The sequence below is a fragment of the Thunnus albacares genome, chromosome 12 (assembly GCF_914725855.1).
Source record: "Thunnus albacares chromosome 12, fThuAlb1.1, whole genome shotgun sequence".
NCBI lineage: Eukaryota > Metazoa > Chordata > Actinopteri > Scombriformes > Scombridae > Thunnus > Thunnus albacares.
The window spans coordinates 5,459,657-5,484,112 of NC_058117.1; the positions used below are offsets into that span (position 1 = coordinate 5,459,657).

General features: G+C 38.6%; 1 protein-coding gene across 1 annotated transcript in view; it reads right to left on the reverse strand.

Moving 5' to 3' along the window:
• The window catches only part of pappa2 (pappalysin 2), a 76,360-nt gene that overhangs the window by 7,133 nt on the left and 44,771 nt on the right, over positions 1 to 24,456 (reverse strand). Inside the window, exons 16-25 of the mRNA XM_044367468.1 lie at positions 22,820 to 22,955; positions 22,509 to 22,683; positions 21,912 to 21,977; positions 21,729 to 21,825; positions 17,865 to 18,042; positions 15,254 to 15,467; positions 13,524 to 13,692; positions 12,638 to 12,770; positions 11,174 to 11,295; positions 6,965 to 7,036 (exon numbers count right to left, since the gene is read on the reverse strand). Coding sequence (XP_044223403.1) covers positions 6,965 to 7,036; positions 11,174 to 11,295; positions 12,638 to 12,770; positions 13,524 to 13,692; positions 15,254 to 15,467; positions 17,865 to 18,042; positions 21,729 to 21,825; positions 21,912 to 21,977; positions 22,509 to 22,683; positions 22,820 to 22,955 — 1,362 coding nt within the window. The remainder of the gene's footprint in view (positions 1 to 6,964; positions 7,037 to 11,173; positions 11,296 to 12,637; positions 12,771 to 13,523; positions 13,693 to 15,253; positions 15,468 to 17,864; positions 18,043 to 21,728; positions 21,826 to 21,911; positions 21,978 to 22,508; positions 22,684 to 22,819; positions 22,956 to 24,456) is intronic.

Consider the following 24,456-nt stretch of genomic DNA (forward strand, 5'->3'; position numbering starts at 1 on the left):
ACCGACGATCCAGTGAGAGACTTATATTAAGGCTACAATAAATGCAGCTTTATTTGTAACCAAGGTTACAGACGGCAGCCTATAACTCCCCTGTCTATGCAGCAAGGTAAAAGAAGAAGCAGGCATTGTGCTGGATACATGACGAGGTGCAGGTGACAGGCGTTTGCAGTTTGGGTGATCCCTAAACTGCCTAAACCTGTGCTGTTTCATAACTGTATGGAAATTTGAAATCACTGGCTCTAGAGCAGTCAGAGCCCTCGTGGCCAGCAACGTTTGCTGCAGAAAACACCCCCAGGGTGAGAACAGTCTGGCCGTTCTCAAAATGCTCTTGGAGAAAGGATAGCATGTCCTGCAGAGAGCAGGAACGTGGGTTGATGGTTCTGGACTTGGACTAGTCCTAAAACAGCTGTAAATGAGCTCCATACACCTTTCCAGGAGAAAGTCAGAGATGATCTGGTACACTGTCCCAACAGTTGCCTCCTGAGTAACTCCCTGTGGAGATATTTCAGGCACTTCCAACTGGAAGACTCAAGGGAGACCCCAGGGAAGACCCAGAACATGCTGGAGAGATCATATTTGCAGAAGAGCCTATGAACACAGCTGGATTCCCCCAGAACACCTGGAAGATGTGGCTCGGGCAACACAAATTTGGCTTGCTCTATTTAGTCTGTTACCACTGCAAACTGGACCTGGATAAGTTGCATATAGATGGATGGATGGATGGGTGGAGGAAAAATAACTTAAAAATAAGTCAATTTGTGGTGTCAGGAAACAACAGTAATACTAAGGAACATGGGGCCCTATTTTTATGGTGGCACAACAACCAATGTAAGCAGGGCTATGCACTGTATTTTCCTGAGCTTGAAATTAGCTTTGCTTGTCTGTGTTGTAATTTGGTACAGTGCACATGGTGCACTGGTGGGAGGAGAGGCATTCTAGGGTGGGAGGTTCATTCAAATTACACCATGCAAAGATAAGATAAAATATACTTTATTGTCTGTATTGTCTACTCCCCTTAGGGATATTTCTCTTGTGCTCAGCAGAGCAAGTTGTTGGTATTGTGGTGGAAATCGGGTCTTTGACATTATAGACGTCTCAGAAACATGTCTGTATGGCCGGAGCAAATGTGCAGCAATCATGGAATAATACCTAAAATGTAAAGAACCTTTTTTTTATTATTATTAAACACTCTACATTCAGTACATGCATTTAAAGCGGTATAAAAAAATAACGTTTACTGTGGTTACTGGTAAAGCTGTCTCAAGATGGTTGATTCTTACAGTATCTGTTGTCCACAGCTGCTTGATACCATATGAAATCTGAAGGCAGCATGACTGATACGTTGATGAATCTGCAGCTTCTGATTACAAATGTGCCAGAGCTCACTGCTGTTACGCACAACTGTTCACTGTGTTTACCTCCATTAAATCACATACAAATGACACCAGGCTGCCACAAAATAACCACACACATCTCTACACTTGGTTATTTCTGGGAATTCTGTTTTTATGTGGGAGACATTGGATTACTGAGGTTCATCAGTCCTGTGCATCATTGCCTCCTTCCCAACTTTGTTTTTTAGTGAAAGTGGCTCATGTTTATTCTTTAAATGCATCACGGTACAATCCTGCTGTGACATCAATTACAATATGTCAGATTGATGGGATCAAAAAGGTGCTTTACCAACCATATTTTTTATGAGCTAATGTAGCCATGCTTCATTGTGATTAGCTCAATTGTTTGGACTGGCTGAGAGAGTATTTATTAATCACCACACCCTCCCATCTATATTCACCTTCATCCAACCCTTTTACACTTTGTGCTGCTGCACATACATGAACCAAAAGAGCAGGTGCACTTGGACACAACCAAGCAGTCAGTGCGCCCAAGACCTGGCACTTTGTGCTTGTTGCAGTTGCGTGATTAAAATAGGGCCCACAGACTTAACTAACAAACTTACTTGCTACAGATGAGTACAAATTTCCATTGCTAAGGAGAATAATTAGTAGATGGTATGCGTGCAATCAGACATTTTTATCTAAGTTGATCAGAATTTCTAGACTTTCTCTTGGATAATAAGCTTTGTATTTGGAAAGCTAAGAAAGCTTCTTCCAAATAATTTGTGCTGTGGAGAGACTACTATAATTCCATTCATTGTAAATTTACCAAAAATCATTTATTATCCCGCTATCCAACAGTTAGGGCAGTCTCTCCTCTGAACTAACAACCAATACTCTTCTGGCTTCCTTCAGCCTAATGGGACTCATTTGTTTAATTTGTTTTGGTTATGTTTGTCTCCAATTATACAGCTACAGCATGTGTCTCAGAATACATTTGAAGAAACAGAGTAGTGTATATACATATTTAGCAATAGTCTGCAGTTGTGCGATTGTAATCACAGTTGATAGACACTTTGCAAACAGCAAATAATCATCTCGTTAAAGTCAGTGGATAGAGTGTGGCAGATAAATCAGATATGTTCTGTTTGTGAATATTCCACTTCATGCAGATCTATTGTGATATAAACACAGCTATCCCTAATCCTTAATGTCAAACCCATTGTTACTTATTCTGTTGCTTCATCTTGTGATCAAGGGGATTAGCACAGCCTCCATCAGAACAGTTTAAATACATAGATTACATCCTTTTTGCTCAAATGCCTCACATTAACTGATGCATGAGTCATTACATTTTAATTGGCCTGCAGTTACACTATTATCACATTCTTTTTCCTTATTGTTCCAGCAAACATTTTAAGCATGCTGAGAAAAGACACTTCTAGAAAGACATAACAGGTATTCTGTCTGTGATGTAACTCTCTGCTAAGAGAAAGATAGATAAAAACATTACCAAACACAGTCTCGGCCTGGCAGTTGTACAGGGACTGCCATGCTGATGCAGTAGGATACTTCAGCTGACATTCACACCAATTGTCAAATTGGTTTAAAGAAAGACAAGAGAGGGAGCGTAAGTAAGAGAAAGAGAGAGAGAGCTATGGCATCTGGATGAGATCTGGCATAGAGCATATGCAGCACATGTGGTCTGGTATAATTTACAGTGTTGTCATGGAGGAGTGGGTTATAAGCAACTGTTTTGCCTAGCAACATTCACGGGAAGGTGGAAGGGGAAAATGTAGAGCTGGCAGGTAGGAAGAATATTTTAATACCGTGAGACATCAACAGTTTATGTGTTCCATCGGTAGTTCCAGCCTTCTCTGAACCCAACGTATGAATGCCAAATAAAAACTATCTGGCTTTATGATTTTAGATGATTTACTGTCACTGCTAAAATATTACTGAGCAGAGATGGACGTTAAATTGTAGATTAAACAAACTTTCATTTATGATACAAACAGCAGGGCACACAAAATACAGTGAAACGGAACATAAGCCCAAAAGTCTAAAGTCTTGCTACAGTGGCCCTTAGAGGTTGCAATGTTAATTACATTCCACAATAAAAAAAGAGTTGAATGAAACAAACTATTCCTATCAGTAGTGGTGATCAGAGTGGTGGGGAGTTTATCCTCCTAACTGGAGGGAAGACCATGAGGTCATCAAAATCTGAGGAATTTTTACCCTCAGATTTGAGCTTGACTGTGCAGAGGAAATTTCATGGCCCATTAGTTTTGATATTTCTTGCATACAAATGGAAATGTTGGCCTAATGGTGAAATGAGCGTGAAATTCATTCTTGACCTTGGAAATAGTAATTTCACAAAATAATCATAACTCAAGGTCCATTTTTTTCTGGAGCTTTCGACATAATCTCATGGTCTTCATCAGTGGATGAGGTCTGCTCAGTTGCCGTGGAGATGTCTCGCTTCTCCAAAGAGTATCTTTGAAATTATGTCTCCTACATATACAACCACCTGTCATCACGTGACTAGTTCCATACTTAATTAATGTGATGGAGAGTGGACTTTGAGTTAAGATTGTTTTTTCAAAATAAAATTCATACTCTAGGGACTATTAATATCAACATACTTTGCAAGAAACCCAGAAGAAGTATTCAGATTCTTTACTTAAGTAAAAGTACCAATACAGCAATGTAAAAATACTCTATTGCAAGTAAAAGTCCTGCATGAAAAATCCTACTAGCTGTAAGTAAAAGTACATAAGTATTATGAGCTTGATGTAGTTAAAGTATTGCAGTAAAAGTAGTGGTTTGGTCCCTCTGACTGATATATTATTATATATGACATCATTAGATTATTAATAGTGAAGCATCAGTGTTAGAGCAGCATGTTACTGTTGTAGCTGTTGGAGGTGGAGCTAGTTTCAACTACTTTATATACAGTTAGCTAGTTTAGTCCAGTGGTTCCCAACCTAGGGGTCGGGCCCTTCCAAAGGGTCACCAGATAAATCTGAGCGGTCGTGAAATGATTACAAGTTCTGATAAACAAATCTGTTTTCAGTTTTTGGAATTTTTCTCTAATCTTTGATTTGTGCTGAAATATTGTATCATTCAAACATTTATTTAAATGAAACCATGTGAGAAGTGGGAAAAAGGGAAAAATCACTATTTAGTGGAGCTGTTAACAACTCATAGACATCTGAAATGTGACCCCAAGGTAGGAAACCACTGGTTTCATCTTTAACAATGTGTTAAAAGCTTGTTATATTATCCATTGTTTCAAATCTTCATCTGAAAAGTAACTAAAGCTGTCAAATAAATGTAGTGGAGTGGAAGTATAAAGTAGCATCAAATTGAAATACTCAGGTAAAGTACAAGTACCTCAAAATTGTACTAAAAGTATTTGAGCAAATGTACTTAGTTGCTTTCCACCACTGACCAAAGTATTGGTATTGGGGAAATGATCTGACCTGACCTGACAGTGGTGCATTGTGAATATTCATACCAAATCTGAACCAACTGAAGTACATCATCATCCTAAAGGTGTATTTATAGTTCTGTGTTAAGGGGTGATAGCATAACTGTGGAGCATGCGCACATAGCTGCTGTAGCTAGGACTTAGGCTACGCCATAGCTAATGTTCAACTCAAAAATGTAACAAATCAGGGGATATGGCAGCTATGGAGATATCATGTAAGGACTGCAATAGCATGTTTCTGATGCGGGTAGAGATTGTTGAAAGTGATGGCAACATTACGCAAGCACATGTTGAGCAAAGCACCTCCACCACAAACCTTCTGCTAACCCTAACCAATGCTCTCTATACAGAAAATGAAAGAACATAAACATGCCGATTTCACAGCAGAGGTTTCCCATTTAATAATGGAACAAGGATAAATCACAGTTATTTGGATGTAACTCCAGTTTTATGTAAGTATGTGTATAACCTACAGCTACTACATCACAAATTAAATAAAAGAATGTAAACATAGATACTTTGGGGAATATAATTAAAGCACAATACTGCCTGATGTTGTACAACAACAGTCTGCTGCTGTTAGAGGTATAAACCCAGCTTTAGTCTATATCTAGGTCTAGATTTAGTCTTCTTGTCTTTCATAATTCAGACTGTAGTGTAAGAGTGCAACTGACAGGTTTACTTTTCATTCTAAGTCTATGATGACTTTGGGTTTTATCCTCTATTTCTTTTCTTTTCTTTTATTTGTGTGTAAGCTCAGTGGCTGAGCAAAGTCTTTAAATCTAAAAGGAGGAAAGATCCATCACTTTTATTTTAGATCTGTAATCGACAAACAAGCTTAATATTTGTCTTGAATAGACTTGCTACCGCTTTATATGCTGTATGTTCTGTCTCAGTAAAGAATTTTTAGGTATACACATCGTACTAAACTAATAAACTATTACTTAGTAGTATTGAATTGTTGTTTCCTGTGAAAATCATTTTTTTTAACTGGCAAATACAATAAAGGACATTTACTAGACGTTTGACTTTTTTACCTCATCACTAAAAATGAATCTACTCCCTTTGTAAAACAGTATGAGAGTTCCTGCACCCATTAAGTAGAGTGTTTTTAAACTAGGCAGAAAGATTTAAAGGCCTTGTGTCAGCCTGAATAATTAATCTAAATCTAACATAATCCAGTGATTAATTGATTTTCCTTTATCAGATAATCCATTAGCCTTGGCAGGCATAACAACATTTGGCAATGCCAGGATCCCTGGAAAAAAAAAAAGCTCTTTGGACAGATTTGAAAAGGATTCTTTTAAAGTTTGAAGTGTGAGAATATCAATTTTTGCCTGAGATTTGTCATCATGAAATGTGAAGCACATTGCACACTAACTCTGGTATCTTGAGTAGTGATGACAACAGGGATACGGCGTGTTTTGCTTCATGTTTAATATTATTGGAAAAGTCTGGCGAAAGCAGTAAATTTAATGTGGTTATGCCCAGAAATGGTGTAATTGTTTTAAGGATTAAGTATTCCCTGTTTCGATGTTAATAAAATATATTTGATAATAACAGGATGAAAGCCTCACTGAGATCCTTCTGACCTTGAGGCTTTTGAAAGAGCACATATGCACATACTAGACATGTTATGTAAGAGTCGGTTAAGCAAGAGGTATCAAACACCATGTTCACAAAGTGCCTTAGAGTGATAGATATGATGTCCAACATGAATGGACATCAAAGGACACCTGTATGTATCATGGAAGCCACCAGGTGTATGGTTCCAAACAGGACATGCGGTGCAACCATGACCACATTATTTTTTGGATTCTTTCATGTATTGAACTCATGTTGTTCTGCTCAGACCTGTGACATATAGAAAGGGAAAAACTTAACTCAGGAGCTCTTAGCTGCAGTAAATATTTTTGTTGTCCTTGGACAGATACAGTATTAGTTAAGACTAAAATAGACATTCACTCATTTAACAGCTTTAAAAACCTGGGCGAGATTGGATGGAACTGTATTTGCCTGCTGTGTTGGCCTTCACAATATGCTTCATGGATAAATGGGCAGGATGGACGAAAAAAAGTATCTGCACGTACCACTCTATTTGATGCAAGACCTGCTTGGCTGTCTTGACTCTTACCTCACATGACTGGATGCAATGGATGTGTTGAGGGTCAGGGTACCACTTCATCATCCCTGTGCAGACTATACTCTGGAAAACAAGGCACATAAGGACAAAAGTTCAGCAATGCAGCCACAAGAAATGGATAACCATTGTGTTTGCCATGGAAAACAATATTACCCTCAGCCACAAACGCATTTCTTTAGGAGTTTTTTGTAGGCTTGATGCGCTAAAGTAGGATTAGATTATAGGAAACAGTGGTAGTAGTGAATTGAGATTGGAATATCAAACCACCAATCCATCCATTTTGCTGCTCCATGGGTGTTTATGTCTTGACTGACAGAAGTGATGATAACATTTGATGAAACAGGAACTAACAGCTTAACCAATTTTAAAGGCCATTTCTAAATTGTACATAATTTGAGTCACCAAATCACTGAAAGATCCTAAGGTCATAACTAATGGACCTTGTGATGAGACCGATTTTCCAACTGCTGTTTCCAAAGTCAAGAATGACATTTCAGTCTCAACTTTAAAGCCAGCATGAATGAGAAAATGCTCATATTTAAATATCTACAATTCCAAGATTCCAAGAGAAATTGGGCAAACCTCACCCGGTGAGGAAGATCATGTGAAAAGCTCCAGAACAGCTACTAATGGACATTGTGGTGAGATTGTCTAGCCAAACCCGCTCCATGTTTATTTGAAATTCAGTGAAATTAATCTGGGAACATGAATGTGCTCAACAAATTTCATGGCAATATGCCTGTTGAATTATGAGACAGGTGGACAAATTTGACACTTCAACCTAATGGTGGAAAAGCTAATGGAGCATTGAAAATGGTTAGAGTTCATCCTCTGGGGAGAATGAATGAGCCTCATAAATTTAATGGGATTCTGCCCTTTACTTCTGTAGAAATATGGTGGAAATATTGGTACTAGAGGAAAGATCAGGGAGGTCACCAAAAACCATTACTTCTCTAAAAACCATGAATATCCACAGCTAAGTTCATAGAAATCTGATTCTTACAAACTGACTTGAAGGCGCCATAAGAGTAAAGGTCATAGTATGTCCACAATATAAAGGATTCAACATCAAAATATACGACTAGAGCACCTCACATGCTTACAGTTCAGTAATTTAGTGACAAATCAGTATATTATATTCCTTATAGTGGTGACTGATTCAGATACTGTTAAGTTTTTTTGCCAATGATCCCTCCCTTAAAATGACCTGTTACATAAAAAAGAACAAGGCTACATCTTGTACTTATTCTAATTGCCGACCATGCAGATATGTATTTTTTATAGACATATGCAGTACATTTGTGTCTTATTTGTTTGTTATGCATGGAAAACTTGGGAAAAAGAGAGTTTTATTCAACTTAAGTGGATGCAAAACATAAAAATTTGTGGTGAAATTTGGGTGAGGCTGTGGTCTCATGTAATTTATTTGACCCCAAGAATTTACAAGGTGGTTAGCAGATAGCCGATTGACTAACAAATATGGACAGAGAAAGTGGATCCTCCCCTGTGATTTCCTGAGCAGCCTGACACAGCGAAGGAGACCTGATTCTGAATTTGAGATAACACAATGCCTCGAAATCACAAGGCAGTGTCAGAGATATGGCGTAAGTTAGCAGACCTCCATCCAACTATTTGACCTTGGCAAGGGTGTATTTACTGGCTGGCTGGCTGGCTTTCTGACCACCCAAAAGTAAGGTGAAACTGGAGCAGTGTTTGCGACAGCGTTCACGTAGAAGCGATTCCTGAGATATGATGTTGGGTAACATGACCCACCTTTAAAACAAAAACAACAGCGCTCTAACCAAGACCCAAGATCTGACATTCCTACAAGTTTGTTCATAGTGACTTGTATACACTGTGTGTGTGAGAGATGTGTGTATTTCCTAAAAGGCTTGACGTCAACTGCAACCTTTACTCTTGCTATCTGCCTGTGATTTCCAGTAATGTAACAACACTTGAATGATAACGAACACACACTCAAATACACATTGGGAGGATTCTGTTGTGTGATGGTGCGTGATTATCTGGTGCAGCTGGGAATTAAAAATGTTTTTCTAGAAAACTCTAAAAGATACTGCCTTGCCAATGATCCCGTCAAAAATCTGATATGAAACACATTTACACATATTCTGACGAATTCAAAAAAATTGAGAGAGAGTCATTTTTGGTCATTTTCAGCCACTCAGGGAGACTTTTGGACAAGTTTTCGAAGCAGCTTGAAACCATTTTTTATTTGAAAGCAAAGTCATTTATGTGTTTTTGTTCACGAGTGTACTGCAAAATATTTTAAAAAGTGTTTGGGTTTCACATTGATTTTTAAAATTATTACTTAAACTCGAAAGGAGATGTTTTAACAAAAAAAAAAAAAAGATTTCACTGCGATTTTATGTAGTCTGTAGAGACAATGTGGTCGATCACTTCAACAGACTGAAGAAAATGATCTTGAAGTCCAGAAAAATAATAAATAACTGGAATTATCCTGTTCCACCAGATGATTTACAGTACATTTGTTGAAGACTCATAAACTGTTATATCATTCACCTTTAAATTGGAATGTGGTGATGATTTATCTCTAATGTACCACAAGATGTGTTAAGGGGGCATAAATCTGTAGGGAAGTCTTGTTAAGCAACTAATAACTGTGTAGTTCATTCCAATTAAAGCTATATGAAAAGGTCGTCCTATCATGCCTGCCACACACTACTAGCTTTAACCTAACAAAGCACAAAAGCTTTGAGAAGTGTTTTTAGTATTCAGAATCAGAACTTCACACTTAGGCTCACAGAGAAACACAAAGTGAGGTTTTATAAGTGTGTTTTGTGTTTGTTAGTAAATCCACTGTGTTTGTATATCAGCTGTTTCACAAATTAGGTGTTTTTGACTTGAACTGGAACTGATCTTAGCGTTGGGCTTATCCATAAAGGTGAGTCAGTCTGGAGCAGTAGCTCAGTTTACTCCATGCTGTTGTTCAGACCACCAGATGTTTGGATGCATTATTCATTCTGATGGGTGTTTTTGTGTAAAAAATCTCAGCGCTGTTTGTCAACGGATCAGCTTTCACAGCGCCCCGGATTGGTCGCATGGCAGCAGGCGAACAAAACAACAACTGTTTTGTGAAACCTGCCAAGACTTTCCAAATGGTAGCAAAACCACAATCCCTTGCTTACTTGCTTATTTAAACCAATCAACTTATCTCATTTTTCACCACATCATGCAACATGAAACAACTTAGAAACAGGTGCAGCCAGTTCTGCAAGCTGATCTGTACAGCACCCCTCCCCTGAGCTCTGTATTTCAATGAACTGAATCAACTGAAGATTGATTAGAAGCATCTTGTGTAACTATATTAATATATTTAATACCAGTTTGTGAGTAAAACTGGTCTCTAACAAATACAGATTTTGCAAGACTGCAACAGTTATCAAAACTGCATTTATGCTGCCAACAGCAGATATTTTGAATTTTAGATATCCAATATCAGCATAATGCTCATGCCAAAAGGAAAAAATGGACAAAAACCTGATGTTTCTTCAAAAATTACATATTTGGAAAAATCCTCTGAAACAGCATTTAGAACATGATGGGATGGACATATTTTAAAGGAAACTCCTCCAAGTTTCTACAGGTTGATTTAAGGTTGAGAGGTTGATATTTAAAGGATTTTACATGTCATGTCATATATAATGTTTGTCAAGTCTGAGAAAATGACATCACATGAGTAATGTCAGATGAAAGAGACTGCGGTATAGAAAATGTAGGATCTGGCAGTGTTTTTAGAGCTTGAGCCATACAAGGATTAAAGGTCATGCCTCTGCAGCTTCAATTCTGATCATTCATTTTTTTTATCCCATCTCCCTAAAGTCTCCCAAATTCTTGGAGAACCTCCTTAGTACCATACTGTCATGAAGAAAAAAACTGTGGCTGCTCTTTCTCCTTTTTAAAATATGGAGTGGAGATATGGAGTTTTAAAGCTTTAATTCAGCTTATTAAATGAAAGTTAATCAAACAGTTTACTATATATTTTTAATAACATTACATGTACATCAATGTTAATAATGCATAAGTTAAAGAAAATATATGATGTTTTTGAATTGAGTATTGATAAGTAATAGTACAGTACAGAAAGAACTGAGCTGACCTTAAATGAACTCAAATAACTGGAGGAAAAACAAACTGAAGTAACCTCCTCAGGCTTCTCACCTGGACTTTGGTGGGCAGCATCCAGTGCTTTAAGGAGTCAGCTGTAGTGCCATTGGGCAGAACCACTGGGTCACGCAGATCCATGTCCAAAGCCACAATGCACGTTGGGTAGCAAACAGCACCTGCAAGGAAGGAGTAAAAAAAAAAAATCAAATAACACTTACCTCTAGCCCTCATTTGCATCTGTTGAATTTATTCATGCGCAAACATTGGGGAGAAAACAGACCACAGAACTTTCAGACCACACCGTCGTCTGTCATCTGTGGCTCGGACTTTTGGCAAGCGTCACTATACAGTGAGAGTGATACTACTGTTTGTCTGTGTTCTTGTGAGTATGTCTGTAAGTTCAAGGTTCCCTGGAGTCTCCTCTTGGTATTTAATAACAAATTTTCCTACAGTACCATAAAATATCAGTATAATCCAATGACAGATTGACAAACTCTACACATCAGTTCAAAAACACAGTTTCTGCCTGCTTGCCAGTGTGTGATATCATGAATTATTTTTCAGTTCTACAATGCCAAACAGTTAATGTTCAACAAATATTTGCTCAAGCATGCACTGGTGATTTCATTTAACACCGGGCACTTAAATCATAAAATGCTTCAAAACCTCATTTAGTACAATAATAAGCAGAATTTGTCTTTTGTTCCAGCAGCGGTCAGATTTATTAATGAACACTTTTAGATGTGGTTTAGATCCGTAGCACCTTTCAGCTGCCAATCATGTCTCAGTAGCTTTACGGTGTTATTTATTTGTTGTATACCGTGAATGCAACGTCTACATTGTTTGCTTCAGCTGGTAATCATGTCTCAAATGGCTTTTTATGGTGTTATGTATTTGTTGTGCACTGTGAATGCGATGTCTATATTGTTTGCTGTCTGTATGAGTTGATTTGGTGGCAAATGAGTTTCTTCTTTGGGGATCGATAAAGCTGTGTAATCTAATCTAATTGGTATTTTCTGTATATTGGGTCAGTAGAGTTTGTTCTCTCTCTGTTTATATATTACAGAGCACTCAGAGAGCACAAAAGTACCCCTGCACAATCCTCCAAATTTGTTATTTAAAGAAAAAAGGTGGTGTTATTGACCAACTCTCAATGTGTGGCATCTCTACCCCAATTTACCCTCCCACACTTGACGCCTACTCCTTATTTTGACACAGATTTGTCACACATTTCAAATAATATTTTGTACACTTGAATTTGGACTAGATTTCCTATACTGTTTGCTAGTCAATGACTCAAAATCCAAGTCAAAGACAGCTATTATACAGTGAAGGATGAGTAAAGGGGGAAAAATAAATGTTGACAATTAGATGCCCTACCTCCGTGACTCTCGTCTGACGAGAACTGTGCGCTCAGTGATGACTAATTGTTTGACAGAATTTGCCCCAAAGACAATATAATCATGAGTGTTTATTCGATGGATTACGCTCTTATCCCTCAAAGACAGCGACTCTCACCGACATCCATCCCCTGATCGCAGCTGTACTCTACGGAGTTGAGATCGGGAGGAGCAGAACAGGATCCCTGGAGCCTGGAACACATGTTGAACTGTGCTGTCCATTTACCGTCCTTAGTGCAGCGAATCACACTCTAGAAACAAACACACATACTGAAATTCATTGTGGTCATCGAGGAAACTATGTGCGGTCAACACGTTTGCTGGACTGTCTTCCCACAACTCAAGAGAAACTGTGTAGGAAATAATTTGTTCAATTTCGGTTTAACTGAAACCATAATTTGGTAGTCTATTATTGTTGAGCAGTCACATGGATAAACATGAGGCTCCTGACACGGACAAGTTTTTATAAATGAGTGAGTCATGAAATTGATAAATGGATGAATTAATGACTTAATTTCTGGATTTAAATGACATCCTACATATAAACACTTTAAATACTTTGTCTCATATTTTTAAACACACATTCTAAATGTAGCCTCAATAAAAAGATGGCATCCAGATATTCTAATCATTGTACACTAGGGACTTAGGAAAGATGGTGGAAGTGCACATTTTTTATACATTTACAATGACAGCTGCTGTAGAAGTTTTCTTCACGCATGCATGAGTACTGCTGGATTATCCCAGAAATGATTCCTGTTGAAGTCAAGAGCAATAACACAACAGTAGCGCCGCAGCGTGTACTATACATGGCAGTGTGTAAGTGATGCATGACTGCAGCTACAACCTCTGCTACTGTGCATACACTCTTCATAATGGCTATTATTCTGAGCTGAGTGACTTAAATTAAGTCTTGATGGTCACATGACTGTGTTGATAGTCAACAGAAATCTTTTATCTCCCCTATATGACATGGGGGGATAAAAGGACATCTGAAATCTTACATTTTCTTTTGTGTTTGGGCACCGTAGGGTACAGATGCTGTCGTAGTACAGGCCATTGGTGCAGGTATACATGCCCTGGAATACATCAGGTAGGGCTGGGCAGGATATCGGCTCACAGCCAGTTTCCTCCCACTGTCCCCCCTCCAGGCACTCCAACTTGAAGTATTTCCTAGAGACAGCAGGAACATATGAAAACAAAACATTATTTCTATGTCTAAGTGGCACCACCTTTTTAGGAGTTAAAGTACATTTGAGGTTTGTTTTGTCTCTGTGTGGATTGTCATGAACATATGATTTTTTTCCCCTTGTCTTCTCCTTTCTTTTCTTTTGCATGTCCTCTCTGCGTTGTAAAGCAATGGATCTACTGTATCTACTGTATGTATACACACACACACAAACACACATATAGACACATTCTATAGCTCATTTTACTTTTACTGTTTCGATAACAAAAAACATACTGAGCGCAGAGGACTGCCCACTCTACAGTAAAAGAGATCTCCAGTGTGGGGCATGTAGTGTGTAAATGCAACAGTATGTGTTATAACATAAATTTACGTGGGTACATGTGTCAAACGTAAGAGTAAAAAAGCCTGTTTAAAGTCCTTTAATAGCTGCTGCTGTTCACTCTCACATGTTGGACTAATAAAGCATCAGGGGTTATTAAAATGTTTACACATTTGTTTGAGAAAGCTTGACTCATAAAGATACCCAGCTGCAAATGGATCTCTACATAAAATAGTTTTTCACCTCATTGGATGGAAATTTAATATAATACAAAACCATAAATGTATATTTTACTGGTTTTATGATAGTAAAACTCAGCTTGTGAGATATTTGATATGTTGCATTTTAATCACAATGCATGACAGTACAATGAAGAGAATACTACATATATTATACATGAACTCAATAACGTGATTGCTACCAATACACACTGTAATGTGTGAAGAGAGATAGCTGACTTCATCTAAAGCAGGGTATAAACTCACCCCAGAGGCTGTGTCTCCTCCTAACGGGAAACCCTCATCTCATTAACAACATGTGAACTGTGTTCAGTAATGAGCAGTTGCCCAATGAATACAATTGGCAAAGTCATGACGAGGCCCAGTTAGCAGCGGTACAAATTTTATTGGACCCTAATGTGAGCTTGTTACAAAACTGAATATAGTTTTGCAGATGATGGACTGAAAAATGCCTCTTTAAACTGCACCCATTGATATTTAAAGCTTTGCCCTAGAGGGTTTGGGTGTACATGTGATGCATTTTTATACTGTTGCATAAGATATCTAAATCAAAGATCCTAATTTTATTAAGCAGTGCGTAATGGGAATCTTGTAAAATAAAGGAAAAGAAGGAATTTCCTCCATTACGCAGGGAGGCATGGATGATAAAACACTGCATTTACTTTGGTCTTTTGTCTACGCAGACATACTAGTCTTTAAAGGAATTGCACAACCAACAGTACATAGTTATAGTCAATTGCTGTTGCAGTTTTTTGTGTCCTTATTGAACATAAAAAAGTTATATGCCTGAAATAATGAATGTCTTGATAATTTGAGGTGTAAGTCTCCAAATAACTCAGAAACCACAGGAAATGTAATATAACTACTGTTTTCAATACATAAATATTTCATGTTAGTGATGCCAGTGTGAATGCCCCACAAAACCCTTGCAGCAGTAGTGCTATTCACTGTCCACTGAGCTGACAAAGATCCCAAAACACTTACCTTGGTGTCTTCTTTTTGAGGCTTCCTATTACATAGAAGCCTGGGTTGCATTTGTAACGGCAGACAGAACCAACATCATGCCCTGAGGCCCTGCAGTCTGCTGTTAGCAGCTTGGCAGTGGGTATGTTTGGAACCTCTGGACACTCTATTTTGCAGTAGGCCTCCGGGAAAGACCACAGCCCGTCCTCCAAACACACCAAACTGTGACTGTCACCTGAAAAGAGGAGAGGAGAGGGTTGCATGATGTCTACTTTTCTTACATTAAAGTGAAACTGTCACTGAACAGTGGCCCCTGTGGCCACATGTGGTAATTACAGGATAGTGTTTGATTTCCCAAGTTTCTTTATAGACATCATCACTGGGGAACATGAGTGAGAGTGAGTGGAATGGAAAAAAGCCAGGACACAAGAAAAATGTCTGATGAGCTACATTATGTTAACTTCTTTATAAAATATGTAGAGAGAGTCTGCAAACTGCTCATATCAGACCAGGTAAGGCTGAAAAACTTGAACAAATGTTGAATTGAAGGGTTTGTTTTACTGCTTATGAATTCAACATTTCATTTGTGAGAGGAAGATTTCTTCTTTCAATAGTTATAGGCTTGCTTTAAAACATACATCTATAATTATTACAGGTTCTGCACTATACAGCTAAAACACAAAGAAGTACATAGGAGCACAAGTAGGTCAACATCATGGATTCATTTCTGTCCCAGAGAACATTCTGCTTTTATTTCATGGCTCTGTCTTGTGCAGTTATGTGAAGAAGAATGATGAAGAAGATGACTTCTGTGTTGCCCAAAGCTAATATTTTCTATGCCTGTATGGCCCCACATGAAGCATTAGCGTTGGTATGTGTGGAGAATCATAACACCCTAAACCCTTCACAAATTTTATTGGGTCTATAAAATGTAATGAATCTTTAACATGGCATCACATTTTTATAAGCTATTTAAACATTGTGCTCGTGTTGTGATTATCAAAATCCATTACAGCTGTACTGGTGTGTAATGAATATATTCTTGTGAACTGTGCTTTCGATGGTGAGTGATGCATGATGGCCTTCAAACATATTTCACTAAACCAGAAACCACAAATAGAATTATTTCTGTGCAATCTGTGTTTAGATCATGAATACACGGGTCTTACTGCTGACTCTACAACGACATTCGAGCTTTAACTGTGGCTTTCCGACCACAAACATAAGTGTGTGGACATCACGCTTGTTCCATCTAATCACTTCAAGAAGCATTTACTACATTGCGTAACTCGCATTACTAAAGAGGAGTAATGCGTTTTTTACTTTTGTCACAAAAACACACACACAAAAATTTGTACTTTTGCCACAAATTTGTGTGTGTGCAGTGGTACTCCTAATTATGGGTGCCACAGGCAATATTTGTACTGACTGGTTATGATGCAAGCAGTGTTTTTAAAAACATTGTGGACATCTGAGTAAAGGGAAACTGTACTTTCTGTGTGTGTGTGTGTGTGTGTGTGTGTAGCCATGTAGATGTTTCTATCAGTGTTCAACCTGGATTTCAATGACTGTAACAGTAACATTTTAAAGGCCATAAAGCTGAATAAGAAAGCACTATGTGGAGTAAGCCTCATTGAGTGAAGACATGGTTGTGATTTTGTAAATGGCATTTCCACTGTGATTTTATTGCAACACAGTAGATTAATTCCTCTTGTCTGAGCTGTTTTTTCAATTAATTTGTTTTAAACAAACACTGTCTGTAACTATAACAGGATGCGCACTGTAAAAAAACAGGCATCCAATTTTAAACCATAATTGTGTAAAGTCAAGTTTAATGTTTATTTTATTTTATGGACTGTGGTGACTGGAAGAATCTTGCTGTAGTTTGTCTGTTCTCTGGACTGGGCCTGTGACTGTCAGACGGTGTGTCTTGAGGTAGCAGCGAAGAACATTAGTTATTGGTTGAAAGGTATATTTTATAGAGGAAATCACAGAGAAACAATGCAGAAAATATGACAGCCACTCACTGTCTCATCTTGGCTCTCATAGCGTTTATAGACAGCCAACTGTTATGCTTTGATGCCATCGCAAGTAGGGATGGATTAACTTTGCGGTCCAAATTTAAAGTCTCCAGAGGGTTTTGCTGTTCTGTTTGGTATCTAAAAGGAGAGGATGAGCCTAAAATGTACGTCAAAACTAATTTCGATTTTCTTTAGTCTTTAAAGGGTTTAACTATGGCATCAGTCATTCAGTATTGTGAATAAGTGTGAGAAACTCAAAGTATTGCCTCAAGTAATGTACTTCAAATTGAAAATCACTGTTCAGTTTCATTGTAACTCATTGAATTTTGCTTTAAATCATTGGTAAAAGCAGCCAATGACAGATCAAGACTGTGTCAGAAAACCATTATAGTTTCAGTGTGAAGGATGTTTGCCATTGCTGTTACATTCATTTGTGTTTTACAGAGATGTTGCTAGTTGTATCATAATTTTGAGGCAGTAAGTCATTTTTTGAAATATTTCCATGGTTAATGTGATACTGGTGCTATGAAGTGTCACCACATACTTCATAGAGCAGATGTTTGTTCATCCATTGAACAAAAAATATGTGAACAGACACATCTGTGGTTTACCTTGTAGTATGGCTGGTGGTCCACAGGTGAAGGTACACTGTTTACCAAAGGTGGTTCCCGAGGAGCAGCTGAATAAGGCATGGTAGACATGAGCCTGATCAGGCAGGCCGCAGTCTACAGGCTGACAGCTAACTACACGATCCCATGATCCATGGAAACACTCCAGCGCTGTCTGTCTCTGAAGGAATAGAGGGAACAAGCGTGAGAGAGAAAGAGACAGAGTTTAAGGGAAGCGGAGGGGGATTTTGCTTTGTGACAATGAAAGGATGCATTCCCAAGTGTGCGCGATCATGGGAGTATCCTCGCAGTGGATGTGTCATTTATTATGTGTACAATTCCCAAATTAAAAAAGGACAAACTGACTATTGTCAACAATCTACAAAAGCGTCACGTAACAACAAATTAAAAACTTGATGTTTTCAATAAAGCTTTAAATAGAAATGGGGGAATAACTTGCCAACAAACCCTTCAAACATGCTTGTAAGAGCTGAGGATTCAGAAAAACACACTGCCTGTCTTTTTAAATCTTTTTAATGATCTAGAAAATCATCAATGGTATCAATTAAATTGGAGCTTTTGCACAAGTTCAGTCAGGAAGTCAGGAGGAATCTTTTGCATGCTCAGTTTTATTTCTAAAACCATCTGTCATTCCCATCCCTCACGCATGCTCACTCATAATTTCCTTGCTGTCATTGCTGAGGGTGTCAATTGAGACATCAGCTGTTCACATCAGCTGGTCACATCTAACCAATAGCATGGTGACACATCTTCATTGTCAGCCTATCATGTTGCGGCTGTCTTATGTTTTCTCCCTCTCTGCCTTAGTGCTGTCATGGTGCTGTCATGCATGCGTCCTGCATACCTACTTCTCACACGCTTGCTTGCTGCATTTGTTGCTGCTGCTCACGTAATAGCGTTTCAAAATCAACTTGTTGCATATCGCAATGGTTTGGGATCGGCTTTAAAAGTGTTCGTTCCTCGGGAGATATGGCAGGGATCATCGCTTTGTCACTGAACTAAGTTTGCTGCTGTGCTCACATGCATGTTTATCCAAATGCAGCCTGTATGTTAAACCTCTGTTCAGTCAGTTCTTGCTGCTATCTGCTGCTGTGGGGGAGCAGCGGGGTCTTCAGTGCGAGCGTTTCACTGTCAGTGGAAACTGAGAGCGTGTAAATATTAAATATTTGTGTGTTCTGGTACTTGGATTTAACAAGCAGGTTTCGTAGGCTGCACTGCTGTCTGTTATCAAACTTTAATATCCTCCCTCTTCAAGCAGCAACTGTTTAGCCAGCACTGACTGTACTTTCATTGGTAAAATGTAGTAAAGCCACCATGGCAGATAACATCAGCTGTTGCTAATTAATGTTATATAATCACTTAAGCTCTAAAAAAGTTTACTGTGTCATGCTCATTATCACATTTCATCTCTTAGCAGATATTCTGTCTTTATTTGATTAACTGAGACCTGTTTTATTCCAACTTGGTAAATAAGTAGCTCAGGTAGTTCAGGTCATTGCTAAACATTAGTCATTGCTGGCTGAGCTCAACTTTTTAGCTATTGAGGTCATTGATGACCATTACCCATTGCTGGTTATGTTTTGTTTGTGTCTATTCATTTACAGTACACTGTTGACTTCTTACATATGGAGATATATTCACTAAGCTCTATATTCTACGGTGTCATGCTCATTTTGTATGTTTCATCTCTTGGCAGATTATTACCTGTTTTATTCCTGCATGATAAGTAAGCATCATTGGGGGAAAATATTAGGCGGTGTTATTGATATTTAGTGGCACTCTATAATTACTAATGTTCAGGTCACTACTGACCTCTTTTGGCAGGTCAATCATTGCTGAATTTCAGGACTTCAATGTCTTATTATGAATGAATGAAAATTCATAATTACCACATGGGAAATTCACTCATTTCAGCACTTCAAAAATAGTGGGTTTTTACAAATATTTATTTTGTACAAATATTTTTAAAATTATTTGTTTTTTCAGGAGGAAAAAAAAACATGTCAAATAACAGTGTGCAAGTCGGTTACATCTCTATCTCAGTCTCGCTCCTCTGCTACTGTGTTACCTCTATTAGCAGCTCTCACTGAGGGGAGTCACATCCACCTGCTGCATGACGCACATTTCCTTATTTGGACATCACTCCCGGAGTTGGGGATGTTCCCCAGAGATAAAGCTGAGCTACTGACATGTGCAAAGTGCTCTCGAGGGACTCTCCATAACCTGTTGTTCCCCTTCTCCTTTCCACAAAGTGAGGTTGTAAAAAACAATTCAATGTCCTAAAATTCAAAGTGTAATAAAAACAAAAACAGAATTTTTACGCCTATTTCCACTTTTATTCGAACAAATACAAATAATTTTGCTGCCTCAACAAATACAGATACAAATACAAATACTGGGCTCTCTGCACATCCCTACTCTATACGCACCTATCTCATACTCTGATGTGACCTGCAGTGGTAATGCTCACATGGTGTGTAGCATTGTTCTAAAATATTGCACTGGAAAATGGTGAATTGTACAAAGCATGACGGTATAACGTTAAGTCTATGTTCAAGGTGTAACATAAGACAACATGAAGTTAACATTGCTGGCTAAAGTCTACATATTGCAAGCTAGTCACTGCTGACCTCTAGCCATTGCTAGCTAAGCCCAAAAATGTGTAGCTATCCAGGTCAGTGCTAACCTTGTCATTACTGTGTGGTTTTGTTTCTTTCTATTCATTTATGGTACACCATTGATTCTAATCGCTTAAGCTTAAGCTTAAAAAAAAAAATCCTGCGCCATGCTCATCATTATGTTTCATCTCTAAGCAGATTATGCAGCTTTGTATGATTTAATTGCAAGCTGTTTCATCCCTACTTGGTTAATAAACATTTTTTGGTGGGGGGGTATTAGGCTGTGTTTTCTCTGGGACTTACGCCCCTTGTTTTGGGGGATTTATCTTGCTGCTGCTCAGGACTGATGTCCCTCGATTCAAAATCTCTCTGTAGAGTCTAAGTGCCAAAGACTTTTGACAAGACTTAATCGACAATATCATCTGTATAATCACTTCTTTTTGCTTCATTCACTTGTCTCTCCTGATTGAACTGTTATTCATAGTTGACAGAATAAGTAACCACAAATTGCAAAAACTAATCATAATAGTGATTTGTAAAATTGCAAAACTGCACTACCTAAAGAATCCATCTAATAAGGTGTTTTTTTTTGCTGATTCCCATCCCTAGATTCAAACCTCTGTTTCAACCCTTTGGAGAGGCTCCTTCAGTAGAGATTTGTTCCCTCTTGCATGTCTTATTTTATATCTTGCCCATATGGTTCTTAAAATTCAGTTTTTTAATTAGGTGGACACTTCCTTGGACTTCTCCTTTGACAGGCAGTGTCATCTGTAAAACTGAGCACAAACTGAGGACATAAAATCTGTTTGGTTTCCCCTCATCATTCACAGAAGATGTAATTGCATTACCCAAGTTTTTGGAGGAAAAAGAGGATGCAACCACAAATGTTGATTGAGTTAAAGAAAACAAAATGTTACAAATAGTCGAACAAATTGATCTAGTACTTTAGAAATTATTAGAAGCCTCATGTCTGTCATTGTCTTTCTCACAAGACCTTGATACTCACACTCTTAAGTGCAACACACACCAAAGTGAGTTGTCTGTGTGTTGCACTTTAAATCTGTTAGATTAAATATAAATATATGCATAATGGGATTGTATATACCATAGTAGGATTGAATTGTATCAATGGTATCTATACAGATAAACAGAGGATAACTTAACATTGAAAGGACATTGTATGATGTTTTTTTCAACAGTGCAACACATGATACATCACTCAGCGTACCTTGTGGGGTGGAATTCCCCGGCCGTTGACGACAGTTATACTGAAACCACGGTGACACTGAACAGAGCAGTGAGAGGACTCCCCTCCTCCTGTACACCTACAGAGACACACCGACATATAGATTCTTCTGCTTGTTGTCTCAGCTGTCCACTCATTTCAGTGATTCATTACAAAAGGGCCTACCTGACAGAGGCGTGCTCTATCTGGGGAGGATTGCAGGTTTCCGTCTGACACGGCTGCCGCAAACAGCTATTGCATGGATGCAGAGAGGGAAGGAAGGAGAGGGATGAGAGGCAGAGAAAGCAACTTAGAATCCTAAACTGAGCTAGGTTTGCTAATTCAATTACTGCAAGGTTTTGGGAGGCTGTCAGTTTGGTAATTTACCTGTTTTATGAGTTCAACAAGATTTTATTAATCCCTTACATAAAAATGCCAAGCCTGAAAATGTTTAATTTTTACTTGCATGTAGTACTGAAGCCAATATTCTAAAAGGTTTGCTGTTAATAACAAATGTGTCAAACTCCCAAAGACTTGACATGTTCACTTTATAAGTAACTTTATCTCACTGAAGTGAGATTAGATTCAGATATTTTCTTAATTCAAATGAGAATATTCAATGTCTGCATTCAACATTATGGGATGTGTGTGTATGTGCAGTGCTATAACTATGATCCCCTTTTCATGTGCTATATAAATGGGTTGCGTATGTGTGTGTGTGTGCAAGCATGCGTGTGTGTGGTAAGTAGGTAGTTGTGGGAGAGCCCACCCTCTGATGCGCACCCGGTCAGGGCGAAGGTGCTGAAGTGGCAGGAGGTCCTCAGGGTGATGCCCCCTACTGCCACAGTGGGGGAGGAGAAAAGGAGGATGACAGAGGTCGTGAGGAAGAAGGGTCGAGAGAGGTCATGAGTCACGTTCACCACCAACGGGTTCCGAAGGCATGAGAGGTCATGTGTGCCTTGGGAGATGGAAGGGTGTCATACTTTGATTTGCTTCATTGGGTGCTTTCTAGTCTAAATCATAGAGCATTTCCCAATTTTACTTTAAAAATGCACTAAGACAAACACATACAAATTAATAAAAGTTATAAGTACCTAGTGAGTGGTTCCTGCCAGTAATATCAGAGAGGAGGATGGTGGCTGTCCTCCGACACTGCTCCCCAGACCACAACCCGTCTGAAGCCAAATACACCATCACAGAGGCTGCCACTCCAGGACGGTCAAATCCCACCTAGATCAACGAAAAAAAGAATGAAAAAATATAAGTCTGATGCTATGAAAAGACATTTTGACTTGTCAAAGCAAGATAAGTACTAAAAAAAGTACTGTGAGAATAGTATGTTGTCATAGTTGATTTCTAGTATACATCCATCAGTGTGTCGCTGTGAGTAAAAATGTGTGCATTCTTGCATTATATTGTAGTATCACATGTCAGTCTGCAGTCCACCCCAGGAGTCAGCAGTGACAAGAATTGGGCATTACGAACTAGGAAAACGAGGGATTTCACACGAATAAATGGAAATTTTAAGACACAAACAAGCCAGACGCAGGTCAGTCAGGGTGGCCACTGAGTATTTAGTGTTTAGTTGTTAAAATAATTTAACTGTTTTAATTTTTTATTGTGTGTAAATGAACAGAATCCTGCATGACTGCTGTGATTCCAAACTGACCCTGGCCTCTGTTCTCCGTGACATAACTGCAGCATTTTACAGCCACCTGTCAAGCCTACAGACTGTGAGTGTTTCATATTCAAAAGACAGATTTTGGGAAGAATGTCGCTGTATAGAAATCTTAAAGACCTTTCAGAAAATGAGAAAGGGCTTCCAAATGAAGAAGTAGACCTGTTAAATGAGACAGATGCCTTTGATGGATATGACAGGATGGCTGAGGAACGCTTTTCAGGTAGCGCGAGACTAGATATTTAAGGAGAGGGAGGCCTTTCAGAGACAGAGAGAACACTTCAAGGAAAAAGAGGTGTTTCAGGGAGAGCTGGCAGATACGGGTGTTATAATGAAGGCCTTTCAGACGGTGAAAGAGTCTTTAGGGAGAAGGCGGCCTTCCAGAGAGAGGTTGCGGAGATGTGCCTGATAAAGAGGACGTCCATAAAAGAAGCAGGGGATGGAAAGATGAGTCATTCAACAAAAACTGTGGAAATGATGAGAGAGAGAGAAAAAAATGAATGAGTATGTGCGAGGAAGGAAAGAGGCGAACTCAGGGCTATAAAGGACCCTATAATGTAGAGCATGACGGACAAGGCTGTGAAGCTATCAGTCAAATCAACAGCTAGCCTACGCTTAGTCTGGACCTGCGGAGTTGATTGTGGGAACTGTGGCTGTGGAAAGATTAAATAATACAAAACTACTAAATATGAGAACCAGACACAGGTCTGGAATGGAGAGCCAGGTCCAAATACAGTGCAGTACACAAAGCAGGACATCTACGTGAAGCACTGTTGGCTGGAAAATGTTGGAGCTGCAAAGATAAGCAGGGCGATTAGGCATGAGAATCGTTTTAACTGCAGCTGCTACATTGCAATTTACTGTCACCGCTAGCTTTGACAACAAACACAAATGTAATTCATTTCAAACATTGCTTTTTAATCACAAATAAACAATTAGTTAATGATATTTCATGTCTGAGAATCATTTTTAATGATTAACAACATAGCAGGTAATTCATCTTTTTTGTAGCTATTTTTCTGGAGCCATAATATTTATAAATGATGTGTTCAC